Below are 17,122 nucleotides of genomic sequence, written 5' to 3'. Positions count from 1 at the left end.
TCCATGGCTGCGCCCCTGCCCAGTCATGTGAAATCTATAGATTAGGGCCTAATGGAATTTATTTAAATTGACTGATTCTCTTATATGAACTGTATCTCAGCAAAATCTTTGAAGTTGTGTTTATATTTTTGTTCAGTTTAAGGAATGGTTAAGAATGCATATGAAATTGATAACACATACAAAGTGAGCCTTGAATTTATGTCTTTATTAACCAGAAGAAAAGAAAAAAAAAACAGCCCTCTTGCACTCCACAACCATACGGAGTACCAGTAACATTTTCCTATGAAATGTTTGTATCAAAGTGTATGAAAAACATTTAGCAAACATGTCAATGCAATTGCAGTTCAAGACCGCCGCAACACACAACTAAATTGTGACTGGCAAAAAGTTAAATGCAGTCAAGTTCTCTCTGAAGATAAATGTAATACTGAGAGTACATAACACAGAACACCACTAGAATGTCTTCCCAATATGAGAAATCACAGTATTTTGCAATAAGTACTTTTTGGTTTCCTGTACTTGGCAAAAGGGTACCAATTTGTGACATGTGGCAAGACAATGCATTGTAATGACATGAAAGGAAAATTAATGCTCAAATTTAAACAAGCAATCATTTGCTACAGAATGATCCTCATAAACCTTTCAAAAGATGCCATTCTCAATCCCATATATTTACACCTCATTCCATGACTAGAATACACACCACACATCCCCCCCCCCCCCCCCCCCAAAAAAAAATAATGAAAACAAAGGGGAGGAAAACTAGGAATTCAAATTTGTACATTTTGGCTCATATCAACAAGTCACCTCACAATACAGTAAAGGATAATTAATGTGGATTTACAAAGGACTTGAAGTCAAAGGAGGGTGAAGTGGATTAGTTTTGTCTCAGTAAGTGTGCTTGGACTGAAACTGCCATCCTGGAAATGTTTATTGTCCCTACCTACTCTAGTTCCCAAGACTGAATGGCTGAGACTACAGTAAACTTAGTTGACCCCTGAGTTCCTAATGTGAAACTAGTGTATGAAATACCTCTACAGTGTGTTTCTTAGTGCAAGCCAGCAAAATATGCTTGATTAAACAGAGGTATATTAAGATAGCACCCAAGCTGACAATGCTCCCCCATACAGTTATTTAGCTGGCCAAATCACAAAAGCAGAATGGGAGGTGGTTTGCGCTATATTTTATAAACTACTCTTTTCATTTTTTTTTCATAGAAAATATAAATATCCCTGAATGAAACAGATTCACAGCATTTCCTCTTGAAAAAGCTCCAGTGCTACTACCTTTAATGTGGCGATCAAGTGTCTTCAAGGTCTCCAATTAGTCTCACTCGCTAAGCCTTCATTCGCTGTCGTGATATGTCACCGTTCGTTTGCCACGGTTTCGGGTCTTGATACGTGTGCCACACGCTCCTCTCTGGAATTCTGCGTACGACTGGTCACTGTCTGCCTCAGAGGGGTCCCTCCGGCGTTGTCGGGCGGCACCCTTGTTGCTGACCCTTGACCTCCTGTTGTGTTTTTTTCTCTTTGGACTGCTCTGGGACCCTGAACTGGCAGAGGACTCTTCGTCCTCCTCGCTTTTAGAGGCAGAACTGTGGGCACTGCTGCTGCAGCGTACCTGTCGCTTGCGTTTCTGTTGCTCCAAACGTCTCTTCCCCCTTGGACACTCAACCTCCTTCTCATCCTCTGACCCTTGGTGGGAAGAGGTGTCTTCCTGACTACTACAGTCCTCGGGTTGAGATCTAGATTCCTTCTTGGGGTACTTGTTGTTGGATCTTTTTGTCTCCCCCTTGTCCTCATCTTCGCAGTAGCTCTTAGCCTTGGGCATGCACTGTTTCTTTTCATAAGGGTTGTCTGAGGAGTCTGAGGTGTAAATGCGTTTTCTCTTGGAAGGGGACTGTTTTGTAGTAGCTGGGGAAGCTTTTTGGTTGCGTTGATGTCCTTTATCTGAAACAGCATTGCTATTCCCATTCTTACAGCTGCCTTGCATCTCAGAGTTCAAGTCCTCCTCAGAGTCTTCATTGATGTATTTCTTTTTTGGTTGGGCTCGAAGGCAAGGCCGCCTGCTAGGACTATGCTTCTCCTTCCCATCAGATTCTTCCTCTGAGGAAGCATGCAGTTTTCTCCTTGCTCTCCTGTTGGGTACAACTTCCTCCTCGCTCTCTGAAACTGAGTCATTGTGACTCAGTCTTTTGGGTTTGTTGTTGTTTCGCAACTGACGTTTATTGGATTCTCCCTTTGATTCATTATCTGAGTGGTTGCTGTCTTCTTCCTCCTCCTCTTCAGACCTCACTCTTTTTTTGCGAGAGCTTGATCTCTTTGGAGTGTCACGGAGTTCCTCTGATTCAGGGCCATCCTGTTTGTGGGTTGAGGCAGATGTTTGTTCTTGGCTTTTTGAATGCAATTTACAATTTTTCTCAGAGCCTTCAGCATGTTCTTTCTCCACCTTTCTCCCGTTTTGGTGAGGGTGCTTTTGAGCATAGTGTTCTCGGTATTCCTCGTCAGAGCTTGCCAGAGGTTTGTGTTGTCTCTTTCTGGAGCCAGACTTCTCTTCCGCCATATAACTGGTAATGCAAGTTCTAATTTTGCTCACTGCAGTGGTTGTCAAGCTTCTGGAGGACTTCTGAGACACAACAGCTTCTTCCTCTTCTTCACCATCAGAGCTCTCCTCCTCCTCAGAAGTACTGTCATGTTTTGTGCTGTGCCCATTTACATGAGACAAATCATCTGAAATAGAGATAGATAAACATTAACACTACAGCAACAAATGACTGAACTTGGAGAAAAGGCAGCGAAAGTAGCCATGACTGAAAGCATCTACAGTATGTCTGTAGCTCTTACCACCAGTCTCTGCAGCTTGTCTGGTCGTCCTGCGGCTGTTGGAGTTCTTACTCTCTCCATTCTGATGGCAACGAAAGGATGAAGCTTCACTCTCAATACTGTCCTCATTGTTCTCCCAATCACCCAATGAATCCTTGTCTTTTTTAGAACCTAGGGGAAAGAAAGCGTTATGTTACCCAACAGTGTTAAATGTTTTCTCAACAAACTCCCCCTTTTGTGGCTCTGGTACAGTAGATCCATGAACAATAAAAGTTGATCCAAACCAGTCTAAGCTGACTGTGTGCTCACTCTGTGCTGATGACTGCTCCTCTGATTCAGAGCTGCTCTGGCTCACGGCAGTGCGTTTGCTGACTCGGGTCGCATGGCGGCTGCTTTTCCTCCTATGTTTGTCCTCTTCCTCAGAGGCTGAACCATAGTTTCCCTCAGAGGCTTCCAGAAGCTTCATCTTGTTGACGGCCGCCCTGGCAGTCTTCCTTTTCATTGTCCTGCGGCCCACATTCTCCTCCTCATCCCTGTAAGTGTCTGTACCCTGGGATGGTGATCTCTCAGATTCGCTGCTTAGCCGCCTCTCTCGCCCAAATTTTCTGCAGTGACCATTCATCTGGGCACCCCTCTCTGGACCCACACAGAGCAGCAACAACATTTTAATGGCTAATAATCATATATAAAAAAAAATATCTGCTCGTATGGGCAGTTCAGACCTTTAACCATAAGGGCATTTGCCTGACCACTCCCTGCTCTAGTTACCTCTCCTTTTCCCTGCTCTATGGTGTGATGGTGTTTACCTGGCTGTTTGGTGCGTTTCCTATGGGCAACAGCATTGTTCCTGGTCAGCCTGGTGCTCCTGCTGCTGGACCTGCTTGGAAATCGGCGAGACAAAGAGTTGGACGACTTCCCGCCGTCCTCACTCTCCTCCCCCTCATTGGATGACTCTTCCTCGCTCTCGGCAACTGAAATAAAACGTTAAAAACAGGGATTTTATTTGAGGGACAGAGACTAAGGGATGTCTTGCAAACAGCCTTCTACCAGATTTATGTGAAATCCTAACTTTTTTTCTTCTTTGCCCCATTGTTCCTGGTGACTCTTCTGGTTCCCCTGGTCTCTCTGCTGTGATGGTGCTGTGAGGACCCCGGGCGTTTCTCCTCTTCAGAGTCACTCATAGATAACTCACTCTCAATCTCAGAGTCTGACCCTGAGGAGGCTTCAGAAGAGCTGTGGCCTGAGCTGTCACTGCTGTGGCTCCTTCTCCTGGTTCTCTCGGGAGCAGACACTTTGGCTGAGGTAGATTTGGTCGTTGACGCCGCTTCCACTTTTTCCTGAGTTTTTAGAGCAGCCCTCTTTTGACTGAAGGGAAAAAACATTATCATTAGTAGTGCTGTAGGTCCTGTGGACCACACAAGTTAATTTCCTTAAGCCCAATGAGGTCTGTGGGCAGTAGAAGTGAGGCCTACCTTGTGGTGTTAGTGCTGGGTACAGCAGACTCGTGGTGCTGAAGCTTCTTCCGGAACCTCTGGCTGCGGCGTAGCTTCTCGCTGCTCTTGACGGCGGTTTTGTATTGCGATATGATTGTTCTGATTCGCTCTTCAAAGAATGCAGAGAGCCGCAAAGTCATACTGTAGATCTGGGAACAGAGGGGAGATAAAAATCTGTAGAGCACAGCAACTTGGCATCAGGTCCTAGTCCCTAGATTGATGACAATCCCGAACCTGACCAATGTCAAATGAAAAATCAACTCAATAGAAGATTGCTGAATTTCTTACACTGGAATCACTTGTATGGTTTGGAAATGAAAGAGCGGAAATACCTTTGAGCGTTTGTTTGGCGTGAAGGCTTTAGCGTTGGCAAATATCAGACGTATGTCTTTGCAGAGCTCCATGGGGTTTTCATAGCGGTCCTCCTCAAGGGTCCCCTTCACAGTCCCAAAGTCCATGGGAGTGTCAATGATGCTAAGGTAGTCCTGCAAACAGACATGAGCCACATTAGATCAACAGTTCTGTCAAAGCCAGAGTCACTATTACAGTAGAACTCTGTTTTCTTACTGGGTAGGAGGTAGGATCCACAGGCTTTCTGAAGGGCTCGGAGTCCTCACACTCAAAGACATAGTTCATCAGGCGCTTGCACTGTCCCTTCCAGGAGTCCTGGTCAGGTACCGTCTCCACAGAGTGCTGGGGTGAAGGGAGACTCATACATAAGATATAAGACAACATCCCAGCCACCTCCCTACATTTTCATTGCTGATTTTAAGACAAAGATGTTCTGGTTTTTACGTCATCTTTCATTACTTACCTGGCGCAGTCTGTGTCGAGAAGAGGGGCCTGGTGCCTCTTCCAGGTCCTGGGAAAGACATTCAAATCAATATCAGTTCAACCCAAAAGTTACACAGCAAGGTTTGAATGATTTGATGATCAAACCTGATTTACCTCATCATCCGTATAGTCCATGTCTTCAATAGCATTGTAGATCTCCATAATATCTGTACAGCTAGGTCGACTGAGGAAATAAAAAAGCATCATAAGTTGTTAAATACAGATACATTTATCTGTATAAGTTAAAGCGCAATAACACTTGGACAACTCACTTGATAAATTTTAGCAGGACATCTGTGATAAGTTTTGCTGAATGGGCTATCTTGCTCCTTGGCTCATTGAAGGTCCGGGCATTGTGCACAATGTATCTGGCATCCCAAACTAAAGAGGACAGTCGCCTGTAGAACCTATTTATAAGTCTCAGTCTGATGGTGCTCAGGTCTGTGGGGAAGGCTATCACCGTGCAGTAGGTTGGGTACTGAACTATGTCCACCGGGCCAGAAAATGGGGCTACAATATCTGTAAATAAAAAAATAACGGAAACAGAAGTACTGTGAATTTGAAATTCAAAACCTCACTAGCCCATCTAGGAATGGTATACAATCCCAGGTCTGCTGAGGAGGAAATAGTTCCAAAATGCAGTGGTGAGGTGAGTGTTCTTACCGACGGTGATGAGTTGCTCAATGCCTGCTATGATGCGTTCACACTCGTCGTCTCTGCTCCTCTCACCCCACTCTCCCGTCTGGGGTTTATACATAACCTCTCTCATCTCCTCTGCTGTCACTGGAACCCCTCCACCTACACACTCAGGTTGCTGGGCTGAAGAGCACAGACACAAACCATTGTTACCATACAGTACTTCTGTCCTAGAATGAAACATTTCCAACAGAGTCTGTTAAATTACCATCCTCTGGAATAGCTTCCACATCCCAAGGACTTAGCTTCTCCATTTCGCCATTGTCCCATCTGGCAACAAAGCAAAACCAAGCAGGTTAGAAGCATGCAATCCACCGCAGAAGGCATCAACCGTTGGGGACCATTTAGACTGGTTTCCAACAACGCAGACCCAATCATACATTCTCACCTGACTTTGAAGCACTGGAAATGACTGTCCGGATATTCAAGCTGATATGGCTCCTGACAAACAATGATCCCAAACCACCAGGCATCATCTATTACAGACCGGAATCTGTCATCTGCAGTGAGGAATACTACCATTTTAGATGGGGGAAATGCAGAGAATATTGTATCGAAATGTTGACCCATTCATCTCACGCATTACTGTACCTTAAGTAGTTTTAACTTACTTGGCTGCCAGACTCTACTGCGTGCTTCGTCATAACTCTGCCGAAGCACGAGGAAGTCAATCACATCCGGCATGTCATGGTACCTGAGGGAAGGCGTACAGAAGTCCAAAGTTACCAAATGTCTCTGGTAATGTCTGTAAAAACGTACATGTATCTTCAATGTTAGACACTTTGAAGTGGTTGCATCATTTACTTGACATAAAATGATTTGTCTGTGATTTTGCCCGTGCCGTGGTCAATGAGCGTCAGTTTCAGGCGGCACAGTGTCGGAGGGCACACTTCATACTTGATCCCTGTTATTTTAACAAACTCTTGGTCCTGTAGAGAGAAAGAGAATTTCAAGTTACTCTTCAACAATGTCCTTTCAGACACTGGCCCTCTCAACACACTAACCCATTTTCTACTGCATCGGCAGAAGACAGATTTATCTGTTTCCTAGTTTGGAGCAGAGTGGATATGATGCTCTTACCCTCAGCTCCATCTTCCTCCAGGGCTGTTTCTCCATGTTAATGGGGTACAGGTTGTTCCTGTTCACTGCCTCTACATACGCCTCGTGACCCTGGCGGAAATAGATTACCTGAGGGAGAGAGGGTAACATTAATTAGACCAGAGGGGGCTGATGGGGGGAGCTATAGGAGGACAGGCTCATTGAAATTGCTGGAATGAAATTAATGGAACGGGGTCAAAATTGGTTTCCATATGTTTGATACAGTTCCATTTAATCCATACCTATAGCTCCTCCCACCAGCCTCCTGATTTCGACCCCAAAGATGCACACAACAATAGGGAAGCCATATGGTCCAGACAGTCACGTACCTCATCACCCATCTGGGGAACGAAGGGAGACTTCCTAGGAACGACATCAGTGATCCACGTTGAGGGTCTGAACTCGTTGGACACTTCTCGGTTCATGGACGGCCTGGCTTTAGGCCGCTGTGATACACATGTACAATTACATAAGATTGATTTAATATTCAATAGGGAAGTGAAACTACTTTTTGTCATACGAGAGCAGGATACAAGCATTGACAAACAAAATATGCAGGTTAGTACAGTGGCTAACCTTGGGCATCTTGCTTTTGGGCTTCTTGGATTTCTGCTTGCTAGTCTGAGGAGGTCGTTCTTCCTCGTCACTTTGCTGCTTCTCTTCCTCCTCGTTATCTTCCTCCGAGCTGCTAAGCTGGCGGCGAACTCGTTTCCGTGATGACACGGGAGTGGAGGGCTGCAGGTTAATCCCAGCGTCTGCTGTCCAGTCAGAGTACTCACTGGACGAGTGGCTGTCATGGGCAACATAAGTTATGTTCACATTAAGCCAAGCGAAACGACAATATGACATACGCCATGTACCCCTTTGTAAGGAATCAAGAGAAGCAAAGAGCTTATCTGTACCTTGAACTGTCACTTTTCCATTCCTCTTCCTCATTGGATGAATCCAGTTCACTGCCCTCCATCTCATGGTCCTAGAGGTGGGGAAGGAGATTGCAAGATTGACCTCTCACCAATATTCCAAATAGCTTGTTATTCTCTAATGGACATGTCAAAAGCATTTTTCTTATCACACAGGTTTGTAGAATATACCTCAGATGTTGCAGTCTCCTCTCCCTCCTCACAGGAGAACTCAATTAATTCTTCCACAATCCCATCTTTGCTCTGCTGGAAGACTTTTTGCTTTTTGCGGGACTGTGCACGTTTGATGCAAGGCACCTCATCTTCAGAATCATCCTGAGGCAGAAGCAAAGCAGAAATGCAGGTATGACGTCAGTATCATTTAAAAATCCCTGTGGTCAGTCATGATTTTTAAATGAATAAATGTGTCTACTTACTCTACAACTGCCATATGTCACACGTCGTTTCTTTGCATTGTATATGGCAATCTCCTCCTCCCCTTTTGTAATTCGGAAGTCATCCTGGCAACTACAAGATAATTTACACATTTAATTTCAACTTGCATTTCAGGAATAATGTTCTAGAGATTAACCATTTAGGAGTAGACTTGTTTATAAATGACATCCTTTAGTCTTATAACAAACTATACAGATTATCTCCCCCTGTTGTTTAAGGAATAGAGAGATGTCTGTCTCACCTGTACCCGCTGGATGAGAGCTCGGGTACCACCACTCTGCGTCTCCAGGCCTGCAGGTCCCTCTCCGTGGCCATCTGGCTGCGAGGGGCATTCTGGTGCATCTGTCTCACCCCTTCCACCTGCCCACTGCGCCGCAGACCCACGTTAGGGGACGACTGCACCTCAGCTGCACCTCGCTCATTCACTGATGCTGGGTACAGAGAGGAGGGAACACCACATGACTGCTTGTCTAGAACCCAATCATTAATTCAACCATAAAGGATGAGAAAGTATTTTCCATTTCCAATGGAGTCCTTAATCATCAACATGTAGGAATGTGAAGTATTTGAGCATGCCCAAGTGCAATGGTAGTTTATGGAAAGGAAAAGAGAGCTAGGAACATTATCTTGGTACCTCTACGTGGGGTGCTGGGGGCTGGGAATGCTGGGGCCTCTGCTGGGGCCTGTTCTGGGGCCTGTGTCCCTGGTCTGCTCTGCCTGTCCTGCTGCTCCTGCAGCTGCCTGATGGCGTCGTCCAGAACGCTGCGTCTGGCCGTGGCCTCCTCATGGTCCGTGGTCAGCTGACTGATCACCTGCTCCATCACCTCGCCATCACCTGAGTTGGACAACAGGGACACAGTGTGATGGAGGGGCAAGGGTATTCAGTAACACACCCATTTACTCAATCAAACAGATTAACCCACCCATCCACCCATCCACAAACTCTCGGGGGAAACAGCTAGTAGTTGCACTGGTCATACAAAACCCACACAAACACACGTGCCCAACTGCTCTTTTAGTGTTGTTGTACTGGTCCAATAAACACCAGGATCATACTGCCTTACAACTGCCTCAAATGCTGTATAAATAGTCAAATTAACTCAAAGATATGGTCAAAGCAGGAAGACTGAGATAGTCAAGTAATGAGGTAGTTAACATACTTGTGGCGACATATCCCAGCTGAGGCACCAGGTGTTCGTCTGCAATGTTCTCCCTCCCGGGGACCAGCCGCTGGTATCTGGGGGGGTGGGGGTTCCCATCCACATCCACCAGGAAGGGAGGGGGCATGAGGTGGGGTGCCTGCTGGGTCTGCTCGTCCAACACAAAGCCGTTGGCGTCACGGATCAGTGGCCGATAGTCGGTGTGGAAAAACACCTGATCTGGAAGCTGGACAAAGACAGGCAGTCAATCTCACTGGGATATCATCTCCAACCATTGAATAGAGGACTCTTATACATAGATGCAGTATGAGCTGCCTCCTTACCTTCTCATATGGCTTGGAGCTCCCAAAGCCGAATATGACCAGGTGGCCGTGGGAGTCTGTGCAGGCAAAGCGCTGGCCGTCGGGAGTGAACTTGCAGTCAAAGACAGCACCATGACCCTGGCCCTCAATCTGTAGTGGAGACAGAGCAACCAAGATGGAGTTAGTCATAGTTGGAGAGAATGGATGTTACTGTTAAGTCTTCTGTGGTGCGTGGCTCCTCCTCACCATGTTGAAGTAGTGCTGTGTCTTTGTGCCACGGACGATGTCCCAGATGAAGACGTTTCCGTCGTGGCCAGCAGACAGCATGATCCTGGGATCTGAGGGGTGGGGCTCCAGGACAAACACCTCAGCCTCGTGGCCCTGCACAGAGCATCACACAGCCGTCAGGTCAACGCACTGTCTGACGCTATTTAGCTATTTTACCAAGTCATTGACCAAAGATATTTGAGGAACTGTTCCTGAAAAGCATGCTTGCAGTGACAAGGGGAAAAAAACTGTGGAACTATAATGTCCTCTTGACCAAGGAATCTAGGACTATACTTCAACTATTTTTCAAATACAGTGCATTCAGAAGTATTCAGACCTCTTCACTTTTTCCACATTTGGTTACATGCAGCCTTTTTCTAAAATATGTTGAATAATTTCCCCCCCCCCTCAATCTACACACAATACCCCATAATGACAACGCTAAAACAGGTTTAGACATTTCTGCAAATGTATTAAAAATAAACTGAAATATCACATTTACATAAGTATTCAGACCCTTTACTCAGTACTTTGTTGAGTGCACTACAAGCTTGGCACACCTGTATTTGGGGAGTTTCTCCCATTCTTCTCTGCAGATCCTCTCAAGCGCTATCAGGTTGGATGGGGAGTGTCGCTGCACAGCTATTTTCAGGTCTCTCCAGAGATGTTCGATCGGGTTCAAGTCCGGGCTCTGGCTGGGCCACTCAAGGACATTCAAAAACTTGTCCCAAAGCCATTCCTGCATTGTCTTGGCTGTGTGCTTAGGGACGTTGTCCTGTTGGAAGGTGAAACTTAGCCCCAGTCTGAGGTCCTGAGCAGGTTTTCATCAAGGATCTCTCTGCTTTGCTCCATTCATATTTCCTTCGATCCCGACTAGTCTCCCAGTCCCTGCCGCAGACCAGAGAATCATGTTTTGGCAAACTCCAAGCGGGCTGTCATGTGACTTTTACTGAGGAGTGGCTTCCGTCTGGCCTTCTACTATAAAGGCCTGATTGGTAGAGTACTGCAGAGAGCGTTGTCCTTCTGGAATGTTCATCTCCACAGAGGAACACTGTGTCCCTGACCAAGGCCCTTCTCCCCCGATTGCTCAGTTTGGCTGAGCGGCCAGCTCTAGGAAGAGTCTTGGTGGTTCCAAACTTCTTCCATTTAAGAATGATGGAGGCCACTCTGTTCTTGGGGACAGGTGGACAGGTGGTCTCCAATCAAGTTTTCAAAACATCTCAAGGATGATCAATGGAAACAGGATGCACCTGAGCTCAATTTCGAGTCTCATAGCAAAGGGTCTGAATACTTATGTACATAAGGTATGTTTTTAATAAAGTTGCAAAACATTTCAAAAAACCTGTTTTCACCTTGTCATTATGGGGTATTGTGTGTAGATTGAGGGAAAAAAGACGACTTAATACATTTTACAATAAGACCATAACGTAACAAATGTGGAAAAAGTGAAGGGGCCTGAATACTTTCCGAATGCACTGTAGTTAAAGGATGGAAATCTACACTACTAGTAGTTACAGATACAAAATGTCCTCAGTTATCTTTGTGAAACAGAATGTTCACAAAAATGGAATGTAAGACAATGTGGTTGCTCCTACTTTAAGGATATGTAGCAGCTGGCCCGTGTAGGAGTTCCACACTTTTAGGATATGGTTGTTGACGGCTGTGATTACTGAGTTGTCATGGCGATCCCACGCTACCATGGTGACCTTGGGCTTGAAAAAGCTTTCCTCATTGGTCGTGTGTTCCGAGCTGAGGAGAAAGTCGATATGAAAGGAGGAAAACATAGATACAAGCATGTGTAGGTGTATGCAATGGTGCTGTCAAGCTGTTCATTCCTTACCCTGGTAGAGTGGCGTTCATGTTGAGAAGAAGGCTCCTCCACTGCTGACGCTGAGTCAGCCTCCAGATGCGTGCTGTGCCATCTCGACTGCCACTCACAAACCTACGAGACGAGGCAAACCAAGACAATGAACTCTAGACCAGTGGTACAAGGGTCCCTGGGGGTACTTGGCTTATGCACTGGAGGTACTTGATAAGACTCATGAGACCATAGGCTTACTGGTAAAATGCAAATGAGGGGTACTTCAGGGGTACTCCAGTCAGAGCAAAACTCAGTGATACAGTGACCGAAAAAGGTTGGGAACCATTGCTCTAGACAATCCTCATGATTCCTTATGTTATAAAGTAAAACTGTTGGACTAAGGTGAGTGCTTCAACTAATCACATTGATCATACCTTTCTCCTGAGTGGCAAAATTGGATGCTGTCGACCTTGTCCTAAAAATGCGAACATATATTGACAACAATGATTACAATATTACATCAATGTTTGTTGTATTTATTGTAAATTAAAGCTTGAATGGATTTAATGATAGTTTTAGGAACTCATTATTTTCTTGTGTTCAGCTTTTTGCTGCCATGTGATGGTTTATCTTCAAGGGATCTTACCGTGTGTTCATGAAGCTCTGATATTTTTTCAGGGTTCCCACCTCCCAGGTAATATATTCTGATGACATCATCAGTACTTCCCGTCGCTAAGAACATGCCACCTAAAACGTTTTATAAAACACAAAAACGACTATAAATGTATCCCAATTTGGTTCAGAGCCTCTCTATACCCATGTTAGAGTAGCTTATACTTGTAACAGTTGGCGAGGTAAAAAGCTGGATCAATATATCGGTTGAAAATTGTATCAGCTATGGTGAGTGTAATAGGTACTGTATGATCAATTTGTAGAAATGTATTTAAAGAGCCAAAGCATTCTTTTACAAAACTGCTATCTTGACAACATTACCTGGACTGAATGATGAGCACACCATCTGAACTCCCGGCCTGGGTCGCTCTGTAAACTTCTGCGGGCGATCACTTTACAAACAGAGTGTAAATGTTTCAGACTTATGATGTAATTTTCAGGATGCAATTATTATCTTGATCAAACTGCCAGCAATTGAAACTCACCTGAAATTGATGTTATTGACATCCCACTGCCAAAAGCAGATTGTTGCATCAGTTCCAGTGGACACCAGGTATCTCTTTGAGCCCTTGGCAAATGGTGAGAACTGAGGACAGATGTAATTCACCCAGTTAAATGATGTTCCAGATAGACTTATGCACCCACATCTATACTGAGAGCAACACACTAGTGGTCCAATGTGAGCTTCTGAAGCAAATCAGGTTTAGTATTTGTATTTATTATGGAGCAGCTACTCTTCCTGGGGTCCAGCAAAATTAAGGCAGTTATAAATGTTTTAAACATTACATTCACAACAGATTTCACAATATTATGTACAAAATGGGATAAAAAGAGATGTGTGCAGTTATCACATCATACTGTTGCATGGTTTTCTACATTTGCAAAACTGTGGACAGCATTAGCTTACATACTCTTTGCCCAGCTAACATTAGTCAGATAAAAACATAATAAGGGTGTTGGAGGAAGATAGAAGCTCCTACCTGTAGGGAGGTAATGGATCCACTGTGCCCCTGTAGGACAGCCATAGGGGCACAGGTACGAAGGCACCACACTCGGATGGTTTTGTCACAGCTGCCAGCTGCCATCAAGGTATTCTCAAAGCTGACAGCCAGGTCTGAGATCTCAGCAGAATGTCCTCTCAGGGTGGAGTGAAGCCTCCCGTCAAACGAAGACCATATTTTCACCAAGCAGTCATCCGAGCCCTTGAAAGTAGGTTTGATAAGGTAGATAAAGTGATGAGCCTAAAATGATTTCCCCCAAGAACTTGATCTTTATGATGACTCACAGTGAAAATCCTGAGACCGGTTCGATCAAAAGCGATGCAGTAGACTGCAGACAGATGACCCAGAATCCTCCTGTGCATCCGCATGTGCTGATAGTTGCTCACAGGGTTCACAGTGCTGAACCGTTGAGTACCGGTTAGCTCCCTTCCTCTGTACACCTCCACTGTGAAGGACAAAACACTATGATTTAGAGTCCAAACATGATAATAACAGAATCATGTTAACAGAAAACAACACAGAATGTGTTGAGTTATAAGCACACATTGAATTTAAAGTACCGGCATAAATAGAAAATAATCGTGTGAACATGTCAATCCTGTGTCAGAGAATACCAACCTAGATTTGGAGGATCCCTGCAGTTCAAATGCATCTCTGGTGGTCTCCCTCTGTGCAGGGCAGCAAATGATGAGCCTTTCCTCCGAACGTTGCCGTAATCTGGAAGAGGTGGAAAGAAAAAGTCAGTTCTAATAATTTCATTTTACAATTTCGATTCCAGAAAGAATAGTTGCTGATGTATACATTTAGAATTCACGCTCAAACAAGACACATGTAAAGTTGAACACCTTTTGATGTTCTGAGTAAGGACTGCCTCCCGGTTCCCAGTAGGGAATGTACGCCTGGAACACATGATGGCACCTCTTTGTCCAGAATCGGCCCAATCTGCTTAGAGATCTGCAGCAAATGGTCAGGTGCAATGTGTCTGTTGGATGCAACCTATGGGATCAAACAGTGTTGATGAGCCGAATGACTCATCCAGCTTTCATTGTTACAAGTTAAACCACTATCTATGCTTTGTTCCTCAAGCAATCACAACATTTGTAGGTTGGGAAGCAGTCAAGAGCGTTGGGCCATTAACCGAAAGGTCGCTGGTTCGAATCCCAGAGCAGACTAGGTGACAAATCTGTTGTTGTGCCCTTGAGCAAGGCACTTAACCCTAATTGCTCTTGTAAATCACATCTGATAAATGACTAAAATGTTAAAAATGTAAACAATGATGACACCAGGAATCACAAAACTACAGTACTGCAACCACATTGTCTATTTATTATTTAGGTCAAAGTCTTTATGTCTAATATTTCAGTACACTGTCAGCCAGTGGCACTGTAAGAAAATATAATTTCTTATGTTTTTTTGCCCCTAGAAAAATTAACTGACATAACTTGGGTTCTTCATGTACACCTGATCTCGTTCCACCAGTGTGCTACATTCCTTGTGGGCAGAACGTTTTATGTAAAACACATTCATCAACGGACGAATCACAACACAGGTCACAAGGAAAATAACGCAACGACAGCCTTTCTAGGGCGTGGATTGGTCAACAGTGGTGTCCTGACGTAGCCAGAACCACAAGAGTCCCCACCCTATCTGCAGTACAACAGATATATTTATAAATGCTCTATCAATTTTGTTTCTATACTACAGTGTCAAGCTTTCGACACATACGAAAATACGTAATCCTACATAAATGTAAAAGTTAAAATCTGGTTATTATGCAACAACAATATAACAACGATTAAATCTGATTGAACAAAGAGTAAATGGCCCAGACACACAACGTGGTTGTCATTCAACAATAACATATATTCGACAATGAGTTTACATCTATTGATTATAGACTTACCAAATCTTCGTAAGATCTTGGATGTTCATGTCCTTGCCAGTCTAATCTGCAGGGTAAAAGCTATCCAAAATGGTGCGCATTAGTGTATATCACAACACTGAAGATGCTAGAAACACTGCCAGAAATTAAGTTAGTAAAAACATGTGATGTCAAACGAGTGAGGCGGTCAGAGAAGCATTAAAAGTCGTGAGTGAGACAAGTTCTACGTTCCAGTCCAATCGGGATCGCTAGCTACATACATAGACTGCAGAACGCCGCTGCTGCCGGAATACACACCTGATATTCTTCTAGTTCGCTCGCTAGAACCTGCAATTGATTAAAACAAATAGGTGTTTCGAATGTGCTGCTTTCATGAACTATTCGCCAACAATTTTGAATAGTAAGAAATGTCAATAAGGCACGCCAATTTACCTCAGCCGCTCTCCGACATGGACCAGTTGTCAGAAAACGTGAAATTAGGTAATATAACTCTGTAAGTGAATAGCAGAAAATAGTACCACAATTGGATATCAATTAAATCAAGCTTTATCTATAATTTAAGCAATGAATTAGGCAACTATATGCGCCTTACCCGATTCAAGGAGCGAAATATTCCGACTTTTGGCCATTGAATCAGCCGTGATTTGGTTGGTGTACAATTGTAAACTAACTTTATGACTACTGAGAGTAGGATATATTTATTTAATTTCGGTTACACTGCTCTGACCCCCTCCACGGTTGCTCCCGCTTTCTAATCAGCCTGTTTTCAGTCGCCATTGGAAGGATGAGGCCTCAGCAATACTAGTTACTTCCGCCACAGCAGAGGAAATAGGGGGTGGGGAAACAACTTACATTTTTGTTCGACTACAACAAAGACAAAGCTAAGCTCGGCCGCTAATTGCATTGATATTCTCTTTAAATACATTCGAACGCTTTGGATCAATGTAAACAAAGAAAGCTATTTCTATATGCGGAATTATAGTTTAAAGACAGCATTGTCTTTTCTTCGACAAGGTCGTGTCTTGTTGATGACGTCACGTGTTAGCGAGACAAATCTGTCACGTTTTATTATGCTTTATTTTACACTGCGATTTGTCTTTAGTGCACTTACTTCGCTACACTACTTAGGCTTTGTTTCAAATACTCAACTGAATAAAGAAAAACATCCCTGTGTTGTGTATAGACAAATGGGCCATGCAATGCTGACGAGAACAATGCATTATCAGCCTGTGTAGTACATAGTACTTTTTTTATTTACATTTGTCTGGAGATATGACATGATAGACCCGCTTTTCTTACATCATGTAAATACACCATTGTTCTCTAGTCACGGATGTGGTGTCTGTCTATCCCATCCTGCACTCGCATTTGAGGGGTCTTGACCAGATGGGATAATCCGCTGTCAGAAGTGACTTTTCGTAGCAGGTCAGGAGAATTAATGTAGCAAGTTAGGATAATTAGGTTAAGGTTAGTTAAAACGCATAAATGATCCCCAATACAATTCGAATATACAAGTTTTGATGTCACTGACATTACCCATTTCAGGCGATGTATTTATGGTACAAATGCCATTTATGCAATAAGAAAAAGGCATTGAAAAAACACTATGCAACAGATAAAGTTTAATAAGTAGGTATAACAGTAGTTATTTACAAAACATGTTAACGTATAAGTTACAACTGTTTTTAATAGTTAACTCATTGGTTTAAAATAGTGCAGGGGTCGTGTCTTGAGCGGAT

At 44.0% G+C, this 17,122-nt stretch overlaps 1 protein-coding gene across 2 annotated transcripts; it reads right to left on the bottom strand.

The window, feature by feature from the left end:
* Positions 1 to 184: 184 nt before the first annotated feature.
* On the bottom strand, positions 185 to 16,198 carry LOC106581118 (bromodomain and WD repeat-containing protein 3). Of its 2 annotated transcripts, XM_014162877.3 has the most exons (41): positions 15,976 to 16,198; positions 15,816 to 15,874; positions 15,681 to 15,710; positions 15,405 to 15,464; positions 14,347 to 14,497; positions 14,120 to 14,218; positions 13,786 to 13,946; positions 13,481 to 13,702; positions 12,986 to 13,086; positions 12,822 to 12,892; positions 12,475 to 12,575; positions 12,263 to 12,303; positions 11,868 to 11,969; positions 11,623 to 11,776; positions 10,007 to 10,141; positions 9,782 to 9,910; positions 9,459 to 9,684; positions 8,933 to 9,133; positions 8,540 to 8,729; positions 8,280 to 8,370; positions 8,035 to 8,178; positions 7,846 to 7,916; positions 7,520 to 7,733; positions 7,273 to 7,389; positions 6,926 to 7,033; positions 6,650 to 6,774; positions 6,457 to 6,539; positions 6,234 to 6,345; positions 6,054 to 6,115; positions 5,813 to 5,968; positions 5,422 to 5,668; positions 5,264 to 5,333; positions 5,130 to 5,177; positions 4,883 to 5,008; positions 4,648 to 4,800; positions 4,295 to 4,464; positions 3,892 to 4,187; positions 3,629 to 3,793; positions 3,132 to 3,458; positions 2,844 to 2,993; positions 185 to 2,729 (listed from the first exon to the last, which is right to left on the bottom strand). In XM_014162877.3, the coding sequence occupies exons 1-41, from the start codon at positions 16,010 to 16,012 to the stop codon at positions 1,345 to 1,347; spliced, it is 6,690 nt and encodes a 2,229-aa protein (XP_014018352.2). In that variant the 5' UTR covers positions 16,013 to 16,198; the 3' UTR covers positions 185 to 1,344. The 2 variants fall into 2 exon arrangements, with proteins under 2 accessions (XP_014018352.2, XP_045559777.2); XM_045703821.2 differs by having other exon boundaries at positions 15,681 to 15,874.
* Between the last annotated feature and the right edge of the window lie 924 nt (positions 16,199 to 17,122).

This window comes from Salmo salar, chromosome 20, assembly GCF_965601325.2.
Source record: "Salmo salar chromosome 20, fSalSal1, whole genome shotgun sequence".
NCBI classification, from domain to species: domain Eukaryota; kingdom Metazoa; phylum Chordata; class Actinopteri; order Salmoniformes; family Salmonidae; genus Salmo; species Salmo salar.
This window is presented reverse-complemented; position numbering and strand designations above follow the sequence as displayed.